The 23,051-nt window shown below is 33.4% G+C and overlaps 1 protein-coding gene across 4 annotated transcripts in view; it reads left to right on the top strand.

Moving 5' to 3' along the window:
• Positions 1-18,785, top strand: part of LOC132745891 (tetratricopeptide repeat protein 16-like) — a 34,185-nt gene extending 15,400 nt beyond the window's left edge. For all 4 annotated transcript variants that reach the window (XM_060734916.1, XM_060734924.1, XM_060734901.1 and 1 more), the window contains 8 exons: positions 2,506-2,635; positions 4,454-4,668; positions 5,718-5,965; positions 6,551-6,702; positions 7,958-8,050; positions 8,717-8,937; positions 13,746-13,923; positions 15,970-18,785. In XM_060734916.1, coding sequence (XP_060590899.1) covers positions 2,506-2,635; positions 4,454-4,668; positions 5,718-5,965; positions 6,551-6,702; positions 7,958-8,050; positions 8,717-8,937; positions 13,746-13,923; positions 15,970-16,176 — 1,444 coding nt within the window. In that variant the 3' untranslated portion in view covers positions 16,177-18,785. The remainder of the gene's footprint in view (positions 1-2,505; positions 2,636-4,453; positions 4,669-5,717; positions 5,966-6,550; positions 6,703-7,957; positions 8,051-8,716; positions 8,938-13,745; positions 13,924-15,969) is intronic.
• The last annotated feature ends 4,266 nt before the right edge of the window (positions 18,786-23,051 follow it).

Raw genomic sequence — 23,051 nt, 5'->3', positions numbered from 1 at the left:
AAAAATGATTCTTTTGCACTTTAAACAGTCTTGAATTTGGGTTTGTGATAAATATTATATTCATGTAGGTTCATAACTGATAATAAACACTTTAATATTATTCTTGTCATACATGTAGTTGGCCTCATATAAATATATATATACTTTTAAGCATAAATTGTAGACATGAGCCAACAGCCAAAATGAAGTATGCATATAATATATAATGGCATGATATAATAATTTAGAGATAAAAATCTTTTATGACAAGATTCCAAGTTAAATATAACCATCTATTATTTGTAATCAATACTATTGACAATGTAATTTTTAATCTTTAAAATAATGGTAAAATTTTTTTATTTTTTTTAATACCGATACATGCATTATATTTTACATGGAATTTATGATTTTTGTTAAATTTAATTAAAGTTTTAAGTAATCTGAAACATGGTGTTTAACAATTATGATTAAGGAAAAAAAAACATCATTCTAAACTTTTAAGATATAACACATGAGCTGTAAGACTTGTGACTTTATTTTATCTTTCTTCATGTTGATATGGATAAAAGTGTTATTTTAATATTAGCCGTGTCATGACAAAACCAACATAATGGGTTTGCGACCAGCATGGATCCAGATCAGCCTGTGCATCCGCACAGTCTGATCAGGATCCATGCTGTTTGCTTACTAACCATATAACAAGACAAGAAACTGATAGCAAACAGCATGGATCCTGATCAGACTGTGCGGATGCGCAGGCTGGTCTGGATCCATGCTGGTCGCAAATCCATTATGTTGGTTTTGTCATGACTCGGCTAATATGTTAAATTATGTGATACAGACAGAGGAATAAAGTATTTGGAATGAATTAAAAAAAGTGCTTAAAAGTTATATAACTGTAGATTAAGTATGATATTTAATGGAATGAGATGAAAAATATTGTGCAAAATAGAAAAAAAAAAAAGATACAAGTTAATTTAAACAGGACATTTTATATTTATACCTTTTAAATTACATTTCTAAGGCAGTGAAAGTGTTATATTTTTTTATAATAATATTTAAGTGCCAAAAATGTCTTTGCAAAATAACAAAGATAAATCTGAGAAAAAAATGACACAAAATTTGGAGATAAAGGCAAGAGGGTATTCCAGCAATAGGTTAGTTGATATATGAACTGTTAACTCTGCTGTATATCATAAAATAAATGAGACGCGCCATGACAAAACCAGCATAATGGGTTTGCGACCAGCATGGATCCAGACCAGCCTGGGCATTCGCGCAGTCTGATCAGGATCCATGCTGTTCGCTTACCAACCCTATTACAAGTAGAGAAACTGATAGGGAACAGCATGAATCCAATTCAGACTGCGCGAATGGGCAGGCTGGTCTGGATCCATGCTGGTCACAAAGGCACTATGTTTTGTCATGACATGGCTCAAATCTTCTTTCTGTTTTGTAACTAAACATGCATGCCATTACAATCCGAGTCATATGTTCTGCTTTCTAAGGGAGATTATTATCCAAATTATGTACTATTTTATTTGAAATTATTACTATGGGAAGAATATAAAGCTATGACTGGCATAAAATTCTAAATAAATGTCAAAAACTGTATTTTCACATTGTTTTCAAATTTACAAATTTATTTTAGGTCAATTGTGTTGGAAGCTATAAGCTTATTAAAACACTCTAATGTGTTCCTGGAACCAACCAGTCCTGAGCAATGAATGTAAAGTTTCTTGTTCAAGGAAACAACAGATTGCCACGGATTGCCCCTGACAGGGTTTGAACCCACATGGTCAGCAATCCTTAGATTACTAGTCCAGTGTCTGCTTTAACCACTCGGCCACACCCCCATCTAATTGTTTTCATGTCTTTTTATTAAAAACATTATAAAATCAGAGTCTTTGTCCATTAACACATGGATAATGAAATTGAGATAATAGAAAATGTTTGCAAACAAAATCAATAAATTGTTATAAGAAGGCTTTATGGATGCCATATATCTTATTCTAAGCCATTGAAAACAAACAGCACAAAAATTTGGTTTATTTTCAATATCATATTTTAAGATGTGGTTTATTTTCACTATCATATATTAAAATGTGGTTTATTTTCACTATCATATATTAAGATGTGGTTTATTTTCACTATCATATATTAAAATGTGGTTTATTGTCACTATCATATATTAAAATGTGGTTTATTGTCACTATCATATATTAAAATGTTGTTTATTGTCACTATCATATATTAAAATGTGGTTTATTTTCACTATCATATATTAAGATGTGGTTTATTTTCACTATCATATATTAAAATGTGGTTTATTGTCACTATCATATATTAAAATGTGGTTTATTGTCACTATCATATATTAAAATGTGGTTTATTGTCACTATCATATATTAAAATGTGGTTTATTGTCACTATCATATATTAAGATGTGGTTTATTTTCACTATCATATATTAAGATGTGGTTTATTTCCAATATTGTATATCAAAACATGGTATATTTTCAGTATAACATGTTTGGCAGCGTTACAGAGACATGGAGAATGTTTGGCATTGGTTAACAAACGTCTTGAGACGGACAAAGATAATGCTGACCTCTATGTTATGCGGGCCAGACTTCATGAAATGTTTAGAAATGTAAGTTGTACAGAAACAGTATGAGAAAATAAATCTTTAGATTATATGTTATTTTGGTTTTGGACTGATATATGTGGATATATTACCTGCTAAGATTTTATATCACCCGAGCCGTTAGGCGAGGGTGATATTTTATCTTGGCAGGTAATATGTCCACATATATCACTCCAAAACCAAAATGATAATTTTATTACCCTTCCCCTGCCGAGTTTAAACAATTTTTTAAAAAATCATTGCTGTTTCAAATGAAACATCGAAATAAGATTCCCTTTAGGGTACCTCTTCATCACAACATGACGTCACATAAATACATGACGTATTTTTCCCGTACCTAACGAATGTAAACAAGAGAAAAGGAGTAGTCTATTGAAAGCACTTTTTTGTAATTAATATCAAGCTTTCACAAGGTCATATTTGTTTTCAATACTGATGGGAATTTGTATCATTACTCTACTTTGGTAAATATTTATCATTTGACAGTTAAAAAGTGCTTGTAAATCGGAATTTACACCGCGTAAAATCGAACCGTAAGCGCATCACCTCAGCGCATGTCATTTACAATGTTGGGTACCCAACGGGGACATTTAATTTGTATATTACCCGTCTGACTCGGTTATATCAATTTTTTCGGGTGATCAATATCCAATCAAAAAGGCGGACAAAATCTGGAAGGGTAATAAATTGCTTCTATAATGTCACAGTCTCATCGCAAAAGATACTGCAAATATGATGTTAAATTCTTAATGCAGCTGATACAACTCTAATGATTTTGAATTCTTATTGCTTATGAGACACTTATCGTGTCTAATAATTATTGCAGACAACACTGTGCTATTACAATAATATAGTCTAATTGCAGACAATACTGTATGTTTATATAATGATAAATTCTTATTGCAGACAACACTGTGCTATTATAATAATATAGTCTAATTGCAGACAATACTGTATGTTTATATAATGATAAATTCTTATTGCAGACAACACTGTGCTATTATAATAATATAGTCTAATTGCAGACAATACTGTAATGTTTATATAATGATAAATTCTTATTGCAGACAACACTGTGCTATTATAATGATAAATTCTTATTGCAGACAACACTGTGCTATTATAATAATATAGTCTAATTGCAGACAATACTGTAATGTTTATATAATGATAAATTCTTATTGCAGACCACACTGTGCTATTATAATAATATAGTCTAATTGCAGACAATACTGTAATGTTTATATAATGATAAATCTTATTGTAGACGACACGGTTTTATATCAATGTTTCATTGTACTTTCAGACCACACTGCTATTGTAATGCGAAATTCTTATTGCAGACCAAACTGTGCTATTATAATTATAAATTCTTATTGCAGACAATACTGTGCTATTATAATAATATATTCTAATTGCAGACAATACTGTGCTATTATAATTATAAATTCTTATTGTAGATGACACTGTGCTATTATAATGCTAAATTCCTATTGCAGACAACACTGTGCTGTTCTTATCGCAGACAATACTGTGCTATTATAATTATAAATTCTTATTGTAGATCACACTGTGCTCTTATAATACTAAATTCCTATCGCAGACGACACTGTGCTGTTATCATTATAAATTCTTATTGCAGATCACACTGTGCTCTTATAATACTAAATTCTTATTGCAGACGACACTGTGCTATTATAATGATAAATTCGTATTCTAGACAACACTGTTCTATATCAATGTTTAATTGTTCTTGCAGACGACACTGTGCTATTATGATGTTAAAGATGCTCTAGGTATATCAATGTTTCATTGTTCTTGCAGACGACACTGTGCTATTATGATGTTAAAGATGCTCTAGGTATAGAGGAAACTCATCCTGAAGCTGGTAGAATGATGGGTAAATTACAGAAGATAGCCCAGGAAAATAAACGACAAGCCATGCAACTAAATCTGATGGGCAAACATCGTGAAGCTTTGCAGAAAATATCCATTGCTATAGAAACTGACCCCGCTATTGCAGATTTTCATGTTCTCAGGTATTTTTAATGGTTTCAAGTAAAATATTTCTATTGGTACTAATTTGTGATATTTTGATAAACCCAGAAGAAATTAAATGATAAAAAGCATCAAATTAGTAATGAAGGGTTTGATCCTCGTGCTAAGCGAAATTTCTCAGGGACAAAATTTAATGATCTGTGACAATTAATGGTCATTTGTCTCTTATTGATGATTCAGAAATCATGTGAGATATGCAGTGGGTCACTTGTGTAGAAATGGGTAATTACTTGTTAGATATACAGGAAAGCTAATTAGGTGGATCGATTGCCGAGGTATGACCAAAAATGTGCTAAAATCAGCATTAAAAAACAACAGAAAAACAATGTAAAATGATATAATCCACAATATATAATAAACAATTCTAACACGACCCGCATTTTACCCCATTGAACATGGAAGAAACAAAAGTGTGTGTTATTATGCAATAGAGTCACTGTTTGACGTTCTATATTTAGACATGTGATGTAATCATTATACATGTGACGTAACCACTATAAAATCCGATGCGCTTAAAATAAGTACGGAAACAAATCAAGTGCAATTTTGCTTAATAGCAGGTACGGCAGCATTTATTTGTTTATGTTGTGTTAGAATCGAAATAATATATCCAAATCGGTGATTTTATGGCTGGATAACATCACTGTTTGGAGTTCGGATGGGCATCATTATATCACTCGGGCTACGCCCTCGTGATATAATTTCTCGCATCCGAACTGCAAACAGTGATGTTATTGAGCGATAAAATCACAGTTTGGGATATATTATTTCTTAAATAATTCAAACTTTCATTTTTAGTTAGCATTTCTTATTGCATCAGTTTAAAGGCAGACTTATATCTTTGTTAATAAACAAACACGGAAATCCTATCCATCATGCATGTAGTTAATTTGTTTTGAAAATTCAATTTTAGTATTCATTTTTATAATCAAAATATTTTTGTTTTGAAGTCCTCATCAATAATGCACAAGTCCATGTTTGTTAATCTAATTTTAAAGATGTACGTAGAGGATTTAATATTATGTTACAGGGGTGCGTTACATCGGAAGTTAGGCGATTATAATGCAGCTATAGACGATTTCCTGTTAGCATTAGACAAATGTGATCATAACGAAGAGAGTCCAGTATACATAGATTCCCAGAGACAGTTGTTACTCACATACAATGACTTTTCTGTTGAATGTTTTACTAAAGGCTTCTTTGATGAAGCTATTATATTGTTAAATAAAGCAATAAAGGGAGAGAAGCGTGAAAAAGGATTATACATCAATAGAGGAGGTATGTGTGGATTGTCTCCCCTTTTATCCAGATAATTTTTGTATAGATAGTTTTCTTAAAGTAAAATTAGTCAATAGCAAGTCACAACTTTTGAACATCAAGTATCGTCATAATAGTGCAGAAATGGATTAACTCCTTCTTTAATTTAAAAGGAGTTAACCTGTTACTGCACTAAGGTGACGATATATATCCTGCTTATACATGTATGCTACAAAAATGAAAAAAATAGCAAGGGACTACGTGGCTCATTTGCTGGCTTTAAACGGTTAAACCTTTTGCCCCTCGCCACTTTTGAGGGACTATCAATTCCTTTATTTGAGGAAAGTATTCAGCTTGCTTAAAGAATGTTGATACTTCTATCCAAGTACCATCTTACACCAGGTGAAAGCATTTTAATCGGCAGACACATGCATTCATCAGATTCATTCATATTACATATCAAGTACATGTATCTTTTTCTTTTCTTTTTATATTTTGTTTAAAAAGATATAGAGACCAGGATTTTTTAACATATAAATGTATAAATGTAATTGTATTGTAATGTTATTCCATACTTGCGTACCTTTATACATCATTATTTTCCAGATTGTTTCTTCCGGCAAGAGGAGTATAATTTTGCTATGCAGGATTATGAGCAAGCCCTGGAACTTGACCCAACAAATGAGACCATCAAATCACGTATATCAGTCATACATAATGAATTTGGTGTCGCAGCCTACCAGGAGAAAAGATTTTCTGTAAGACAATCTATGATACATGTAGTTTTAACCTTTATAATGTTAAATATCTTGAATTGATTAGTTTGTCTGTCAATGTGGGCTAAACCATTCATCATTTTTAGGGAAGATTTTTAGACTTTAAATTTTTTGTACTGACTGCGTAGCAAACAGTGCAGACTGTGATCAGATGGCGTGGCACAGGTGTGCCAGCAGCTCTAGGTCTGCACTGGTTATATGAGCATATTCAGTTGCTGCATGCAGGCTATGGTTAAGGTATCTGCCTCTCAGCTTAGGAAACATGGGTTCGGGTCCTGCTTGGAACACTACCATGTTTCTTCATATGACACCAGTACTGGATGGTTCCAAGAAGAGGACTGGAAAGTGATTATATAAGTTGTAACACTTTCTGTTGTTTAGTTCATATTCATAAAATTTAATAGCAATTATTGTCCGACCTAATTTATTTAATTACATGTAACATATATATAATAATTATATGAAATTGTCAGGGACATCTGTGGCTGAGTGGTTAAAGTTGCTGACTTTAAATGACATGCCATTCCCTGCTGTAGATTTGAATCAGGTCACAGACTTTGAATTCATTCATGTGAAAGTTATCCAGCTCCCTTGCTTGCGGAAAATGGGACCCCACTTGTGCCTGAAATAATGCACAGAGTGGCATTTGAGGTCTTCCCCTACCATTAAAGCTGTTGACTATGACCAGTAAAGTGTATGTGAGACTTAAAACTTATGTGAGACTTAAAACTAAAGCAAATTTAAATTGTGAAACTCATTAATTTTGTGATCTGTCAATTGTTGAATATTTGAACAAATTTATCATTGAAGAAAATGATCATAATTTATTTAACAGTAATATTTTTCCCTATATTTTACAGCCAAATAAAGGCTTGCCCCCTAGCCGATAATAGATGTATTTTCCCTTAAAAATGCTATATTTTCCCCTCAGAAATGCCCTGTGCACATTCTTCACCAGAACCATAACTTAACATCAGCCGACTTATATCAGAAGGTTGATAAATTTAATTGACTGAAAGACAGAAAGCTGTTTCAATAGTTAGCCTTTGCTATGTACCATGCAAATTAAATTGAATTGAAATTGAAAATTTATCAAATGTGTGGGTCAATTCTATTCTCAATTTGATTTCATGTTTTTCTTCCTTTTTCTGATTTATTGTGGTATATTTCCCCCTTCAGAAAGTCACAGGTTGTTTTGAAAATTGAAAAAAAAAAAAATCTCATTATAATGTTACAGGAGGCAGAAAGCAAGTTTAACCAGGCAATTGAATTTCACCCTAAAGTTGGCCAGTATTATATCTCACGAGCGAGGGCAAGGTATATGCTTGAGGTAGGTATTTGTTTACATTTTTATATTCAACACTTGTATATACTAAAGCAGGCCACAGTATTTATTTGAGCCGCGTCATGACAAAACCAACATAATGGGTTTGCGACCAGCATGGATCCAGACCAGCCTGTGCATCCGTGCAGTCTGATCAGGATCCATGCTGTCCGCTTACAAACTGTATTACAAGAAGAGAAACTCATAACAAACAGCATGGATCCTGATCAGACTGCGCGGAGGTCGCAGGCTGGTCTGGATCCATGCTGGTCGCAATCCCATTATTCTGGTTTTGTCATGACGCGGCTCATTGTACATTATGAAAGCTAGGGGGAGATATTTCTTACAGCATGAAGAAATGAAGAGAAAATTAAAACTTTTATTGTCTAGTAGAAGTTTTACATCAGAAAACTAGAAAAGGCACGCCCATTAAAACTTAATATGTGTCTTCTGAATCATAACATGAAGTCACTATCCAAGGCCAAAAAATAACTCTGTATTTTGACTGATCTTACTTCATTAAATTAGAAAATGGCAGGTTGAAATTTTGCAAGCTATATCAATCTTAAAAACAACTTAAGGTATATTCCCTTGAAACTTAATATTTTACTATTTTCTTGATTGTATTTTTGTTCTTCTTTTAAATATAATGCTCTATGTTGTTTATTCAAGAATATGACAGGTGCCCGGGGAGACCTTCTGATGGGATTATTACTAGATCCCAACAATGAAGATGTGATATCAATTTTGTCACGGCTGTTTCCTGGCAAGTCTGTAGGCGATGTGTTAGCAAGCCGGGCTGCGGAAAGTGCCAAAATTGCCATCAGGAATATATTTGACCCTCCAAGACAGGTGAAGTCTGAGGACGAAGATGAGGAGGGCAGTGAAGTGAGGTAAAGTAGACTTTCTGTTTTAACAGCCGTCTTATTTGTTTTCTATGTGACTGAGGATCTGCTTTGATCATTATCATTCTAATTTAATCCGAATATATACTCGTATGAAACTTACCAAATTTATTATGTCTCCCCCACCTCGGGGGGAGACATATTGTTTTTGCCCTGTCCGTCCGTCCGTCCGTCAGTCCGTCCGTCCGTCAGTCCGTCCGTCCATTCTTCGTTTCCGGACGATAACTAGAGTTCCTTTTGACCTACAGCTCTCAAACTTCATAGGATGAATGGTCTTATTGAGCAGATGATCCCTATTGTTTTTGGGGTCAGTAGTTCAAAGGTCAAGGTCACACTGACCGTTGGTCAATTTCTCGTTTCCGGATGATAACTAGAGTTCCTTTTGACCTACAGCCCTCAAACTTCATAGGATGATTGGTCTTATAGAGCTGATGATCCCTATTGTTTTTGGGGTCAGTAGGTCAAAGGTCAAGGTCACACTGACCGTTGGTCAATTTCTCGTTTCCGGATGATAACTAGAGTTCCTTTAGACCTACAGACCTCAAACTTCATAGGATGATTGGTCTTATTGAGCAGATGATCCCTATTGTTTTTGGGGTCAGTAGTTCAAAGGTCAAGGTCACAGTGACCGTTGGTCAATTTCTCGTTTCCGGATGATAACTAGAGTTCCTTTTGACCTACAGCCCTCAAACTTCATAGGATGATTGGTCTTATAGAGCAGATGATCCCTATTGTTTTTGGGGTCAGTAGGTCAAAGGTCAAGGTCACAGTGACCGTTGGTCAATTTCTCATTTTCCGGATGATAACTAGAGTTCCTTTTGACCTACAACCCTCAAACTTCATAGGATGATTGGTCTTATTAATCAAATGATCCCTATTGTTTTAATGGTCAGTAGGTCAAAGGTCAAGGTCACAGCGACGTTGGTTAATTTCTCCTTTCCGGATGATAACTAGAGTTCCTTTAGACCTACAACCCTCAAACTTCATAGGATGATTGGTCTTATTGAGCAGATGATCCCTCTTGTTTATGGGGTCAGTAGGTCAAAGGTTAAGGTCACAGTGACCATTGGTCATTTTCTCATTTCCGGATGATAACTAGAGTTCTTATCAGTGAGGACATTTAACTATTATTGATATATCAGTGATATATCAGTTGTCTGGTTTTATATACTCTGTTCTTTTATCTCCATTTCCATTCTTGTTTCCATTCACAGTTATTCTCAGCAGTGGGGGAGACATGCGCTTTTTTACAAAAGCATCCTCTAGTTTCATTACTGATTATATGAAGATCCTGTATCAGGTGTGTCAAGTGATAATCACACAGGATTTTTTAGCTCGACTTTTCTATGAAAAGGGGAGCTATCCTACTCGCCCCGGCGTCGGCGTAGGCGTCGGCGTTGGCGTCGGCGTTGGCGTCACACCTTGGTTAAGTTTTTCGTACCACCCCACTTTATTTCAGAAGTATTACAAGTATGGCTTTGAAACTTACCATACTTGTTCACCATCATAACCTCCATCTACAGACAAGAGTACATAACTCTGTCAAGGTTTTTGACAGAATTATGGCCCTTTTTTGACTTAGAAAGTGTATTGAGCTTGGTTAAGTTTTTTGTACCACCTCACTTTATTTCAAAACCATTGGAGGTATTGCTTTAAAACTGACCATACTTGTTTACCATCACGACCTTCATCAACAGACAAGAGGACATAACTCTGTCAAGGTTTTTGACAGAATTATGCCCCTTTTTGACTTAGAAAATACATTGAATATGGGTAAAATCCACTTATTGCCTTAACCCTTTGAGATATTGCTTTGAAACTTTTAATGCTATTTCACATCATTACCCCCATCTGTACGCAAGAGAAGGTAACTCTGTCAAGGATTTGTTTTAAAAATTAAGGCCTTTTATCGACTTAGAATCTTGGTTAAGTTTTTAGTACCAGTCCACTTTTTGACTGAACTGTTTGAGATATTAATTTGATACAAAGTCAAATCTATATATTATGCTGATTGTACAAAAATATACTGCTTCCTTGGCATAGATTTCTTGAAAAATTATGTTATTATGTCATTTACCAAGGTGTTCTGAGTGACGTAAAAATACCTTATTCTCTCAAAGTGGGTTTAATACTATTAAATTTATTTAAGCGTCAACTCAGTTTTTTTTTCTTTCTTACCAGCCCTCTTTTTGACTTAAACATTTCAAACTTTGCTGCAGTGTTCAAGGGTATCACACAATTCAGTAAAATAATTCTTCACTAAATATCTTAATGCTCATGGCCATTGTTCACTTTAAAAATACAGAGATTCTTGTATTGCCTTTTACTGCAAAAACTTTTTTTATTGGCAAGCAATAAAAAAGTCGAGCGCGCTGTCTTACGGACAGCTCTTGTTTATTATAATCTGATTATCGGTATGTTTGAACATTTTGGGGAATATCTGTGACCTTTTATTAATTTTAACATGCATTTCTGTCATTTGAATGTGTTGATGTCATAAGTGTTGAACACTCTTGTACATTCGTAAAGCCTATAATGGCTAGATCCATTGATACCTGACTATTTTTGCAAGACATCTTAATATCTTCAAATATTCCCACTTTAAATGATTCTATTTACTCAAAAATGATGTTTTATTAAATAAGCAAAGATGTTTATGATTATAATTATTATCGTTGGTGTTGTTGTTGTTATTATTATTGTTCTTGTTGTTGTTATTATTATTATTATTATTGTTTTTATATTTATTATTATTATAATTACTATTATAATTATTATTGTTATATTTATTATTATTATTATTATTATTGTTATTATTATTATTACTATTATTATTATTATTATTGTTGTTGTTATTATATGCATATTATGTTATACCCCCTGGCGTCCGTCCGTCCGTCTGTCCGCACTACCGAATAGGGATAGGGGGCCATCTAACTGTAAACAGAACAAAAGAGAACAATAGAGTTCATTCCGTAACAATAGAGTAAGGGGCCATTGGCCCTCTATTAAACAATAGAAAATAACAAAAGAAATGGCCCCTTATTCCATTTCGGCTGGGTCCGTCCGTCCGTTAGCAATTTGTCCGTTAGCAATTTGGTTTCCGGGGCATAACTTAAGTTCCATTTGGCCCCCAATGTTCAAACTTCATAGGATGATTGTCCATATTGGGTAGATGACCCCTATTGATTTTGGGGTCAAAAGGTCAAAGGTCAAGGTCACTATTACCTTGATACTGAAAACAGTTTCCGTCCGTTAGCAATTTGGTTTCCGGAGCATAACTTAAGTTCCATCTGGCCCACAATGTTCAAACTTCATAGGATGATTGTCCATATTGGGTAGAAGACCCCTATTGATTTTGGGGTCAAAAGGTCAAAGGTCAAGGTCACTATTACCTTAAAACTGAAAACAGTTTCCGGAGCATAACTTAAGTTCCATTTGACCCACAATGTTCAAACTTCATAGGATGATTGTCCATATTGGGTAGAAGACCCCTATTGATTTTGGGGTCAAAAGGTCAAAGGTCAAGGTCACTATTACCTTGATACTGAAAACAGTTTCCGTCCGTTAGCAATTTGTCCGTTAGCAATTTGGTTTCCGGAGCATAACTTAAGTTCCATTTGGCCCACAATGTTCAAACTTCATAGGATGATTGTCCATATTGGGTAGAAGACCCCTATTGATTTTGGGGTCAAAAGGTCAAAGGTCAAGGTCACTATTACCTTAAAACTGAAAACAGTTTCCGGAGCATAACTTAAGTTCCATTTGACCCACAATGTTCAAACTTCATAGGATGATTGTCCATATTGGGTAGAAGACCCCTATTGATTTTGGGGTCAAAAGGTCAAAGGTCAAGGTCACTATTACCTTGATACTGAAAACAGTTTCCGTCCGTTAGCAATTTGTCCGTTAGCAATTTGGTTTCCGGAGCATAACTTAAGTTCCATTTGGCCCACAATGTTCAAACTTCATAGGATGATTGTCCATATTGGGTAGAAGACCCCTATTGATTTTGGGGTCACAAGGTCAAAGGTCAAGGTCACTATTACCTTGATACTGAAAACAGTTTCCGGAGCATAACTTAAGTTCCATTTGACCCACAATGTTCAAACTTCATAGGATGATTGTCCATATTGGGTAGAAGACCCCTATTGATTTTGGGGTCACAAGGTCTAAGGTCAAGGTCACTATAACCTTGATACAGAAAACAGTTTCCGGAGCATAACTTAAGTTCCATTTGACCCACAATGTTCAAACTTCATAAGTTGATTGTCCATATTAAGTAGAAGACCCCTATTGATTTTGGGCTCAAAAGGTCAAATGTCAAGGTCACTATTACCTTGATACTGAAAACAGTTTCCGGAGCATAACTTAAGTTCCATTTGACCCACATATTCAAATTCATAGGATGATTGTCCATATAAGGTAGAAGACCCCTATTGATTTTAGGGTCACAAGGTCAAAGGTTAAGGTCATTATTAATGACTTAAGTATTAATCAACCTACATCTGTAATATTTTATAGGATGAACAGCTAATTCCCATGTCTAATGAATGCTTCGTCCTTACTAAAAAAAAACCACTTTCGGGCATATAATGCTCCGCATAGTGGTGCTCTTGTTTATTATTGTTGTTGTTATTATTATTATTATTATTATTATTATTATTATTATATTTATTATTATTTTAATTACTATTATAATTATTATTGTTATATTTATTATTATTATTATTATTATTATTATTATTATTATTATTATTATTATTATTGTATAATTTTATAATAATGTGTTACAGTGAGGAAGGTGGTGAAGCAGACGGCAGGAAGTCAGAAACAGAGAGCCAGTCTGCTGGTTCCACTGGTGCTACAAGTGAAGACTCGGAGCCAATGTGGAGGCCGGGAACCATATCAGACTTCAAAGTGATGATGAATGAACAGGAGTTTAACATAAAACTTGTTGAGATGAAGCAGGATGTAAGTTGGTTTAATAATTTCAATAGCTTAGAATAATTACAGAATGTTTTTATTTGATTATTTTTATGCATATAGTGTTACCCTGTTCCGTCATTCCGTCATTCTGTCATTCCGTCATTCCGTCCTTCCGTCCTTCCGTCATCATCAGTTTCCGTTCATTATCTTTATAACCCTTGCACATATTGAACTCAAATTTGACATATGGATATGTCATGAGAAAATACAGGTCAAGTTTGAAATTGGTCATGGTTCGATGATTTTTGGCAGAGTTATGCCCCTTTTACTTTGAAAATAATATGAAATTTTCAGTTTCCGTTCATTATCTCCCCAACGGTACAACACATTCAGTTCAAAATTGACATATTGATATGTCATGAGAAAATGCAGGTCAAGTTCAAATTTGGTCATGGTTCGATGATTTTTGGCAGAGTTATGCCCCTTTTACTTTGAAAATAATATGAAATTTTCAGTTTCTGTTCATTAACTCCCCAATGGTACAACACATTCAACTCCAACTTGACATATGGATACGTCAAAGGAATGCACAGGTCAAGTTCAAATTTGGTCATGGTTCAATGATTTTTGGCAGAGTTATGCCCCTTTCACTTTAAAAATAATATGAAATTTTCAGTTTCCGTTCATTATCTCCCCAACGGTACAACACATTTAACTCAAACTTGACATATGGATATGTCATGAGAAAATACAGGTCAAGGTCGAATTTGGTCATGGTTCGATGATTTTTGGCAGAGTTATGCCCCTTTCACTTTGAAAATAATATGAAATTTTCAGTTTCCGTTCATTATCTCCCCAATCGTACAACACATTTAGCTCAAACTTGACATATCGATACGTTAAAGGAATGCGCAGGTCAAGTTCAAATTTGGTCATGGTTCGATGATTTTTGGCAGAGTTATGCCCCTTTTACTTTGAAAATAATATGAAATTTTCAGTTTCTGTTTATTATCTCCCCAACAGTATTAAACATTCAACTCAAATTTGACATATTGATACGTCAAAGGAATGCGCAGGTCAATTTCAAATTTGGTCATGGTTCGATGACTTTTGGCAGAGTTATGCCCCTTTCACTTTAAAAATAATATGAAATTTTCAGTTTCCGTTTATTATCTCCCCAACAATATTACACATTCAACTCAAATTTGACATATGGATATGTTTTTGGAATGCGCAGACCAAGTTCGAATCTGGTCATGGTTCAATGATTTTTGGCAGAGTAATGCCCCTTTCACTTTGAAAATGATATGAAATTTACAGTTTCTGTTCATTATCAACCCAACAGTGTTACATATTCAACTCAAAATTGACATATGGATATGTCAAAGGAATGCGCAGGTCAAGTTGGAATTTGGTCATGGTTCGATGATTTTTTGGCAGAGTTATGTCCCTTTCACTTTGAAAATAATATAGATACATCTTAGGAATAAGCAGTTTAAGTTTGAATTTGGTCGTGGTTCAATGATTTTAGACAAACTTATCTTTCCTGAATGTTGGAAAAATTTTTGAACTTTCAGTTTCAGCACTCATACTTTTGTGGAAATATATATAGCCATTATGTTGGCTACAAATATGCAATATGCTATTTTAAAAGGTTAAGACTGAATAATTTCAGTGCCTTGAACATTGTATAAAAATGGTTAAGACTGAATAATTTCAGTGCCTTGAACATTGTATAAAAATGGTTTGTGTTAACATTGAAAAGTTTTAAGGGCTTTGAACTTAGAATGAAAAAAATAATTTGTGCAAACAAATTTGGAACTAAATATTATAACATTAAAAATTTTGGCTGCATGCGGGGGCATCCGTGGCATGATGACACATTTCTAGTTATTGAATTGATTGATTTTTATTGAATCGATATGAATTTTTTTATAAGTCTGTTAAAACTCTGAAATAAACTTCGATTAAAGCAGAATTGTTCTTCAGAATTGAACTGAATTGTTTTTAAGTCTTGTTAAAATCATGAAGTAAAGGCAACATTTTGATTAAAACAAGATTCTTCATCAATTATTCTGCTTTCCTTTTCAGGTCAATACAAAAATAAAGTCAGCATTATTTGACAGAAAAACTTTAAAATATGATGGACCAAGAATGCTCCCATTACCGCCACCTAAGCCAAAACCTCAGTACGGTGGAAAAGGAGTTAGACGAGAAAAATTAATAACTCCGCCTGGAAAAAAGAAAAGTACAAACTGGCGAACTTTTAGTAGTGGTATAGGATTAGGAGGAAATTAAAAAATTTAAACATGAAGCATAATGTGATAATTTTGATTTAATGTGATTGATTGATTTTTTTTTCTCGATTTTTTATTTATTTTCTTTTTTTAATGCATTTAGAAGTCGAGAAGAGATACATGTGTCAGCATTCTGTAAGGTATTACTGTATAATTATGCACAAAGTGTTGGGAGATTTTTTTTCCTGATTTGTGCATAAATTTGCATGTTAAGAAAACATTATTTTTTAAGTCTTTCTTAAATATAAGGTGAAATGTCTGAAATTTGTGCCTTTGGAGAAATATACTGATTTATATTTTAAACCACATTGTTAATTCTATATATGTATAAAATCCCACTTGTTGAAGTCACGTTAATGTGTTTTCACTTCAATTTAATTTTATTAAAAGATTTTTAATCTTAATAAATGTCTTATGTCACAAGCCAAGAAACAAAACTTTTATGTGAATGACTTGTGAACACAAGGTAAGTAAGTAAGTAACAACTTTAATGAGGCTTACACATTCGGTTTCCCGATCTTCCGTGTGGGCCTCAGCTTTAACTTCTTTCTTTTTCACATTTCTTGCTGACTGAACTAGTTTTACAGAACACTATCTTGCCTAATATTCCTGACATAACATGGACTTTTTATATCAGAAGATATCTCCTTTCCAATACATATGTTATTATATTTCCAATTCTGCAAAATCATTATTATTTGTGGGGCACTTATTTTTGTGGTTTTTCATGGATAGGTTAATCCACCAATTTGAGATCCAAAGAAATTTCATTTTGTCTCCTGTAAGATTATTTTGCATCACATCATTTCCATTTTACCTTTTGAAAAAAGAAACAGTCCGCAAATTTAAGTACCCACGAAAATGTTTTTTTTTGTGACACATATACAAAATTTCATGTCCACAAATTTAACTGAATTCACAGTACTTAAGCAATACTAATACAATACAATATTGTAACAATAATTATCTGAGTAAATTATTGATATCACAATCTGTCTTCCTAAATGTCAGTCATTTTCCTGGGTTACAAAAGTTGATACTAGTATTTGTAAGTTACTTTTATTTTTGATGACATATTTTCCATCTGGAAATCAGACTTGAATGTGTTTTTGGATATGTGTCTCTTTGTATTATTTAATTAATAAACCTTGAACTTGCTAAATATCTGAAATGGACTTGTCCATCTTTTAATCTGGACAAAACCATTCATCAATTTGGGGAAATATTTCATTATAAACACTGACTGAATAGCAAACAGTGCAGACCATGATCAGGTCAGCTTTTCTGTACAGTCTACCCATACACTATTATAACAAGAAGTAAGATCATTTCTTGTATTTAAAATCCTTTAAAGGTGCATAATGCCTCCGAAACACAGCAATTTTTACTTCTTTAGAAAGAACAAACACAAATTTTATAATGTTTAAATAATGGTTTTAGAGTATGTTAGATGCTTGTTTCCTGAATAAAGTAGTGATAAATGTGAAATAACTTGTTAATTCAAGTAGAAAAATGTAAACAAAGTAGTATTTTGACTTCCACACAAAATACCAATTCACTATAACTGTACTTATTGCCAAAAAGAAGCAGATGAAAAAGATGGTTCAGGTAAATGGCCAATGAGTAACTTTTTGGATACTATAAAAGTACACGAAAACAATAATAGAATTTTTCATGAGTCATTATAGGCCTTTAATCTTTGACTTGACTGTTCCAAATTCAAAGCTGCACAAATACATTACATGAATTCAGCAAGGTTAAGGGTTGAACATATTGTATGATTATTGTCAGATTTTTGTAATGCATTTACCAGAAGCATTATTTAACCTAAAACTGCTGATATCATTATTTTCATGCATTAAAGCATCATGCCTCCAGATTTGTGTAAATTTTTATCTTCATTTTTTTTAAGCATTAAAGAGGTATGCCTCCAGATTTATGTAAATTTTTATCTTTTTTTCTTTCAAGCATTAAAGCGGTATGCCTCCAAATTTGTGTAAATGTTTATCTTTCTTTTCAAGCATTAAAGCAGCATGCCTCCAGATTTGTGTAAATTTTTATCTTTTTTTTTTTTTTAAGCATTAAAGCCTCTAGATTTGTGTTAATTTTTTGAAAAGTTTAGAATTATTGTTAATTAAGTAATAAATACTGGCAGAATGCATTTAGTATAACAAATTGCCAGTACCTTGTCAAAATACTCAGAAATTTAATTTTTCCCAACTGTTTTTAGTAGAATTTTGGTAATTCTTTCATATTTTGCACAAGGCATTTAACAGTTTACCTGAATTGTGAATATTTATACACTTCTTAAACTTTAAATATTAGTTTTCAAAATTTTTTGATTTAATTTTAAGATTTACATATTTTTAATCTCTGTTGGCATGCTACTATTTAATATTCACGCACATCCTGATCGTAGTGGATCTCGTGTTATTTTCAAATTAATTATTATTTTGTGATTATGTGATGGTTTGTGATTATATGGTGAATTGTGATTATATGATGGTTTGTAATCACATGGTGAATTGTGATTATAAAATTATGATGGTTTGTGATTATGTAATGAATTGTTATTATGTGATGGATAGTGATTATATGATAAATTGTGATTATATGATGGTTTGTGATTATATGATGGTTTGTGATTATATGATGGTTTGTGAGTATATGATAAATTGTGATTATATGATGGTTTGTGATTATATGATGAATTGTGATTATATGATCGATTGTGATTATATGATGAATTGTGATTTTATGATGGTTTGTGATTTTATGATGGTTTGTGATTATATGATGGATTGAATGACAGGTTACTAAAAGATTAAGTTACCCTCCATTTTATTCAGATTTTTTTTTTAAATATTTGTTATGGTGTTTTACTGCACACTTTTGTTTACTGTTTTGATATATACAAATTTTGTTAAGGTTTTGGGCAAAGTAAACTGTGATTTTTGGGGCACAGGGGCCAAATCTGTGGCTGAAAAGTCCCCTTAAATCAAAAAATTTGGGGTGTTGTAATTTTTACTACCTTCTACTGAAATAATTTTTTAACGGGTGATTTAGGGTTCATATAAAACTTCCTTTAGAGGGGGGGGATTTTGGGTTTTTTTTGGGAAATTCTTTTTTTAAATCCTTATTTACGGGCACGGAGTTGGCGGGGCCCCTTTTGGGCCCATCAGTGAAGACTTAAAAACCCAGTTCGGGGCTTATCTTTTGCTCTCTCACAAGGGCTCTTTACTGGAAAGTAACTTTTTGGGGGTTTTTTTTTTTTTTTGTATTTTGATTTTGGGGAAATCCCTTAAATTTTTAAACCCATTTTCCAGGGCCTCCAGAAAATCGCAAAATTTTTTTTAATTTCCCTTTTAAAAATTTAAACAGTGTTTTAATAATTTTTTAATAATGGATTAAAGAAAATTTTTGGGAAATTTGATTTTTAAAAAATGATGAAGAAAGGGGCTAAAACATAAAGAAATTGTGTTGTAAAAAAAAAGGCAAAGGGTAAAAAAATTTGTTTTTAAATTTCCCAAAAACAAATACTAATTCACTCAAACTTTTAACCAAATTGGGCTAAAAAAAAAAAGCAGCCAAAAAATAATAGGGGTTGTAATTTTTAAAAAAATGATATTCAAATTAAAAACCCCTGTAAAAAAATGAAAAACATGAAAAAGTTTTTGAGAAACAAAAATGTTAGTATTTCTGAGACATAATGGGCCTTTAATTGGAATGTTCTAAATTCAATGCAGGGGCAGATCAATATATGAGTCATGTCATGACAAAACCAACATAATGGGTTTGCGACCAGCATGGATCCAGACCAGCCTGCGCATCCGCGCAGTCTGATCAGGATCCATGCTGTTTGCTGTCAGTTTCTCTACTTGTTATAGACTGCAAGCGAACAACATGGATCCTGATCAGACTGCACGGATGCACAGGCTGGTCTCGATCCATGCTGGTCGCAAATGCACTATGTTGGTTTTGTCATGACGCGGCTCACATCACAAATTCAACAGATTTAGGGTTTAAATCTTTTCATATATAAAATGTATAATCTCTCAGGATTTGTGATCACATTTATTGCATAAGTTTTTCTTCTTCTTTTTACTTTAGAATTGTTGTTGATTGTCCATTTATGGTGCTGATTTTGACATGCTTTAATTTAGTAACCAAAAACTTAATATCCACCAAAAATATCCGACCATGAGGTAAAAAATTGTCTTGTGCACATGTACTCATATGTTTATTTATGTAACCAAAGATCCCTTATCATCCCAGATACTACATATAAAGTACAAGTACAGTATAAGTTATGTTTATTTATTTTTTTGCATGACTATAATGTTAACCACACAAACTACTTTTCCGGCTGAAACAGATCATTTGTTGTTGTTTTTTTAATGGGCATGATTTACTGATAACTGGTTACCTATTTTAATACTGGCCATATATCACCTGAATAGAGTCTTGCAGGACAGCTTGACCCAGCATTCTGACCAGAAAGCTTGACGCAGCATTCTGACTAGACCTTTCAGCCCAATATTCTGACTAGACCTCTTATCCCAGCATTCTGACCGGATGGCTCAACCCAGCATTCAGACCGGACGGCTCAAGCCAGCATTCTGACCGGACAGCTCAAGCCAGCATTCTGACCGGACGGTTTAGCCCAGCATTCTGACCATACGGCTTAGCCCAGCATTCTGACCGGACGGCTCAGCCCAGCATTCAGACTAGACCTCAGCCCAGTATTCTGACTGGACGGCTCAGCCCAGTATTCTGACTGGACGGCTCAGCCCAGTATTCTGACTGGACGGCTCAGCCCAGCATTCTGACTGGACGGCTCAGCCCAGTATTCTGACCAGACCTCTCAACTCAGCAGTTTGACCGGATGGCTCAGCCCAGCATACTGACCAGAAGGCTCAACCCAGCATTCTGACTGGACGGCTCAATCCAGCATTTTGAAGGATGGCTCAGCCCAGCATTATGACCAGAAAGCTCAACCTATCAGTCTCACGAGACTATGAACTGTGTTTTGCTAAACTTTTACACTTTGGTATTAAAGGACTTAAATAAACAAAGGCTCGAGTCCTCACATCACTGATTTATATAGGTCTCTAAATAATAAATGTTGTTAGGATTAAAAAAGTAACAAATTTTGAGCTTAGTATTTGAGGTTTCTACATTATTTTTTTTAATATGGAGGCGAAAAATAAGCTTATGTCTTTAATAATTTATTACAAACCACAACCCTTACCTGGGACACATAAGAATGTATTCCCTGTTCAATAACACAGGTGCATATTACACACAAGAAAACCTTGTATGTTTCTTCTGTATCGTTGTTGTTTAAAAAAACTGTTTGTGATCAATAACTATGTGATATCAAAAAATAAATTTAAAAAATCTTTCAAAAAGCATGTGTTGCCTTTAATTCTCTGTTGGCTAAGCGAACAAAATTAATTACTTATCACCCGTTTTTACTACTATGTGATCTTTATAATCATCACCCGTTTTTACCTACTTAGGTGATCTTTATATCATCACCCGTTTTTACTACTTAGGTGATCTTTATATCATCACCCGTTTTTACTACTTAGGGTTGATCTTTATATCATCACCCCTTTTTACTACTTAGGTGATCTTTATATTCATCACCCGTTTTTCTACTTAGGTGATCTTTATATCATCACCCGTTTTTACTACTTAAGTGATCTTTATATTATCACCGTTTTTACTACTTAGGTGATCATTATACCATCATCCATTTTCTCTACTTACATGATCTTTATATCATCACCCATTTTTACTACAGTAGGTGATCTTTTTATATCATTACCCGTTTTCTACTACTTCCGTCATCCTTTATATCATCACCCGTTTTTACTACTAGGTGACCTTTATATCATCACCGCGTTTTTACTACTTCCGTGATCTTTATATCATCACCCATTTTTTCTACTAACGTGATCTTTAATATCATCACCCGTTTTTACTATGTTGGTGCAATCTTTATATCATCACCCGTTTTTACTACTTCCGTGATCTTTATCATCCCATCCCATTTTTTCTACTTACATGATCTTTATATCAAAATCACCCCACTTTTTCTACTTTAGGTGATCTTTATATCATCACCCATTTTTTACTACTTAGGTGATCTTTATATCATTACCCGTTTTTTACTACTTCCGTCATCTTTATATCATCACCCGTTTTTACTACTAAGGTGACCTTTATATCATCACCCGTTTTTACTACTTCCGTTGATCTTTATATCATCACCCATATTTTTTCTACTAACGTGATCTTTATATCATCACCCGTTTTTACTATATTGGTGATCTTTATATCATCACCCGTTTTTATACTACTTAACCGTGATCTTTATTATCATCACCCATTTTTACTACTTCCGTGATCTTTATATCATCACCCATTTTTACTACTTACGTGATCTTTATATCATCACCCGTTTTTACTACTTCCGTGATCTTTATATCCTCACCTGTTTTTACTTCTTAGGTGATCTTTATATCATCACCCGTTTTTCTACTTAGATAATCTTTATATCATCACCCGTTTTTACTTCTTAGGTGATCTTAATATTATCATCCGTTTTTACAATATGCGCGCCTTATTTTAATTATGCAACACTTATTTGTGTAAGCTAGTGTGCTAGATCTACACAAGATATTTCTTTCAATTTCAACTTAATTTTGTTAATATCATCAAAAATAAGTCTGTGCTTTTTCAAAAAGTAATATACCAAAGCGTAAACGCATTTAATAAAAAATCGAAACTCATTTTTATTATATTTTTTTTTTTTATAAATAAATCTTTTCAGTATTTATATACTGAATAGATACTATACTGATTTTA

Source organism: Ruditapes philippinarum, unplaced genomic scaffold (assembly GCF_026571515.1).
Source record: "Ruditapes philippinarum isolate M1 unplaced genomic scaffold, ASM2657151v2 ctg211_1_1_1_1, whole genome shotgun sequence".
NCBI lineage: Eukaryota > Metazoa > Mollusca > Bivalvia > Venerida > Veneridae > Ruditapes > Ruditapes philippinarum.
This window is presented reverse-complemented; position numbering and strand designations above follow the sequence as displayed.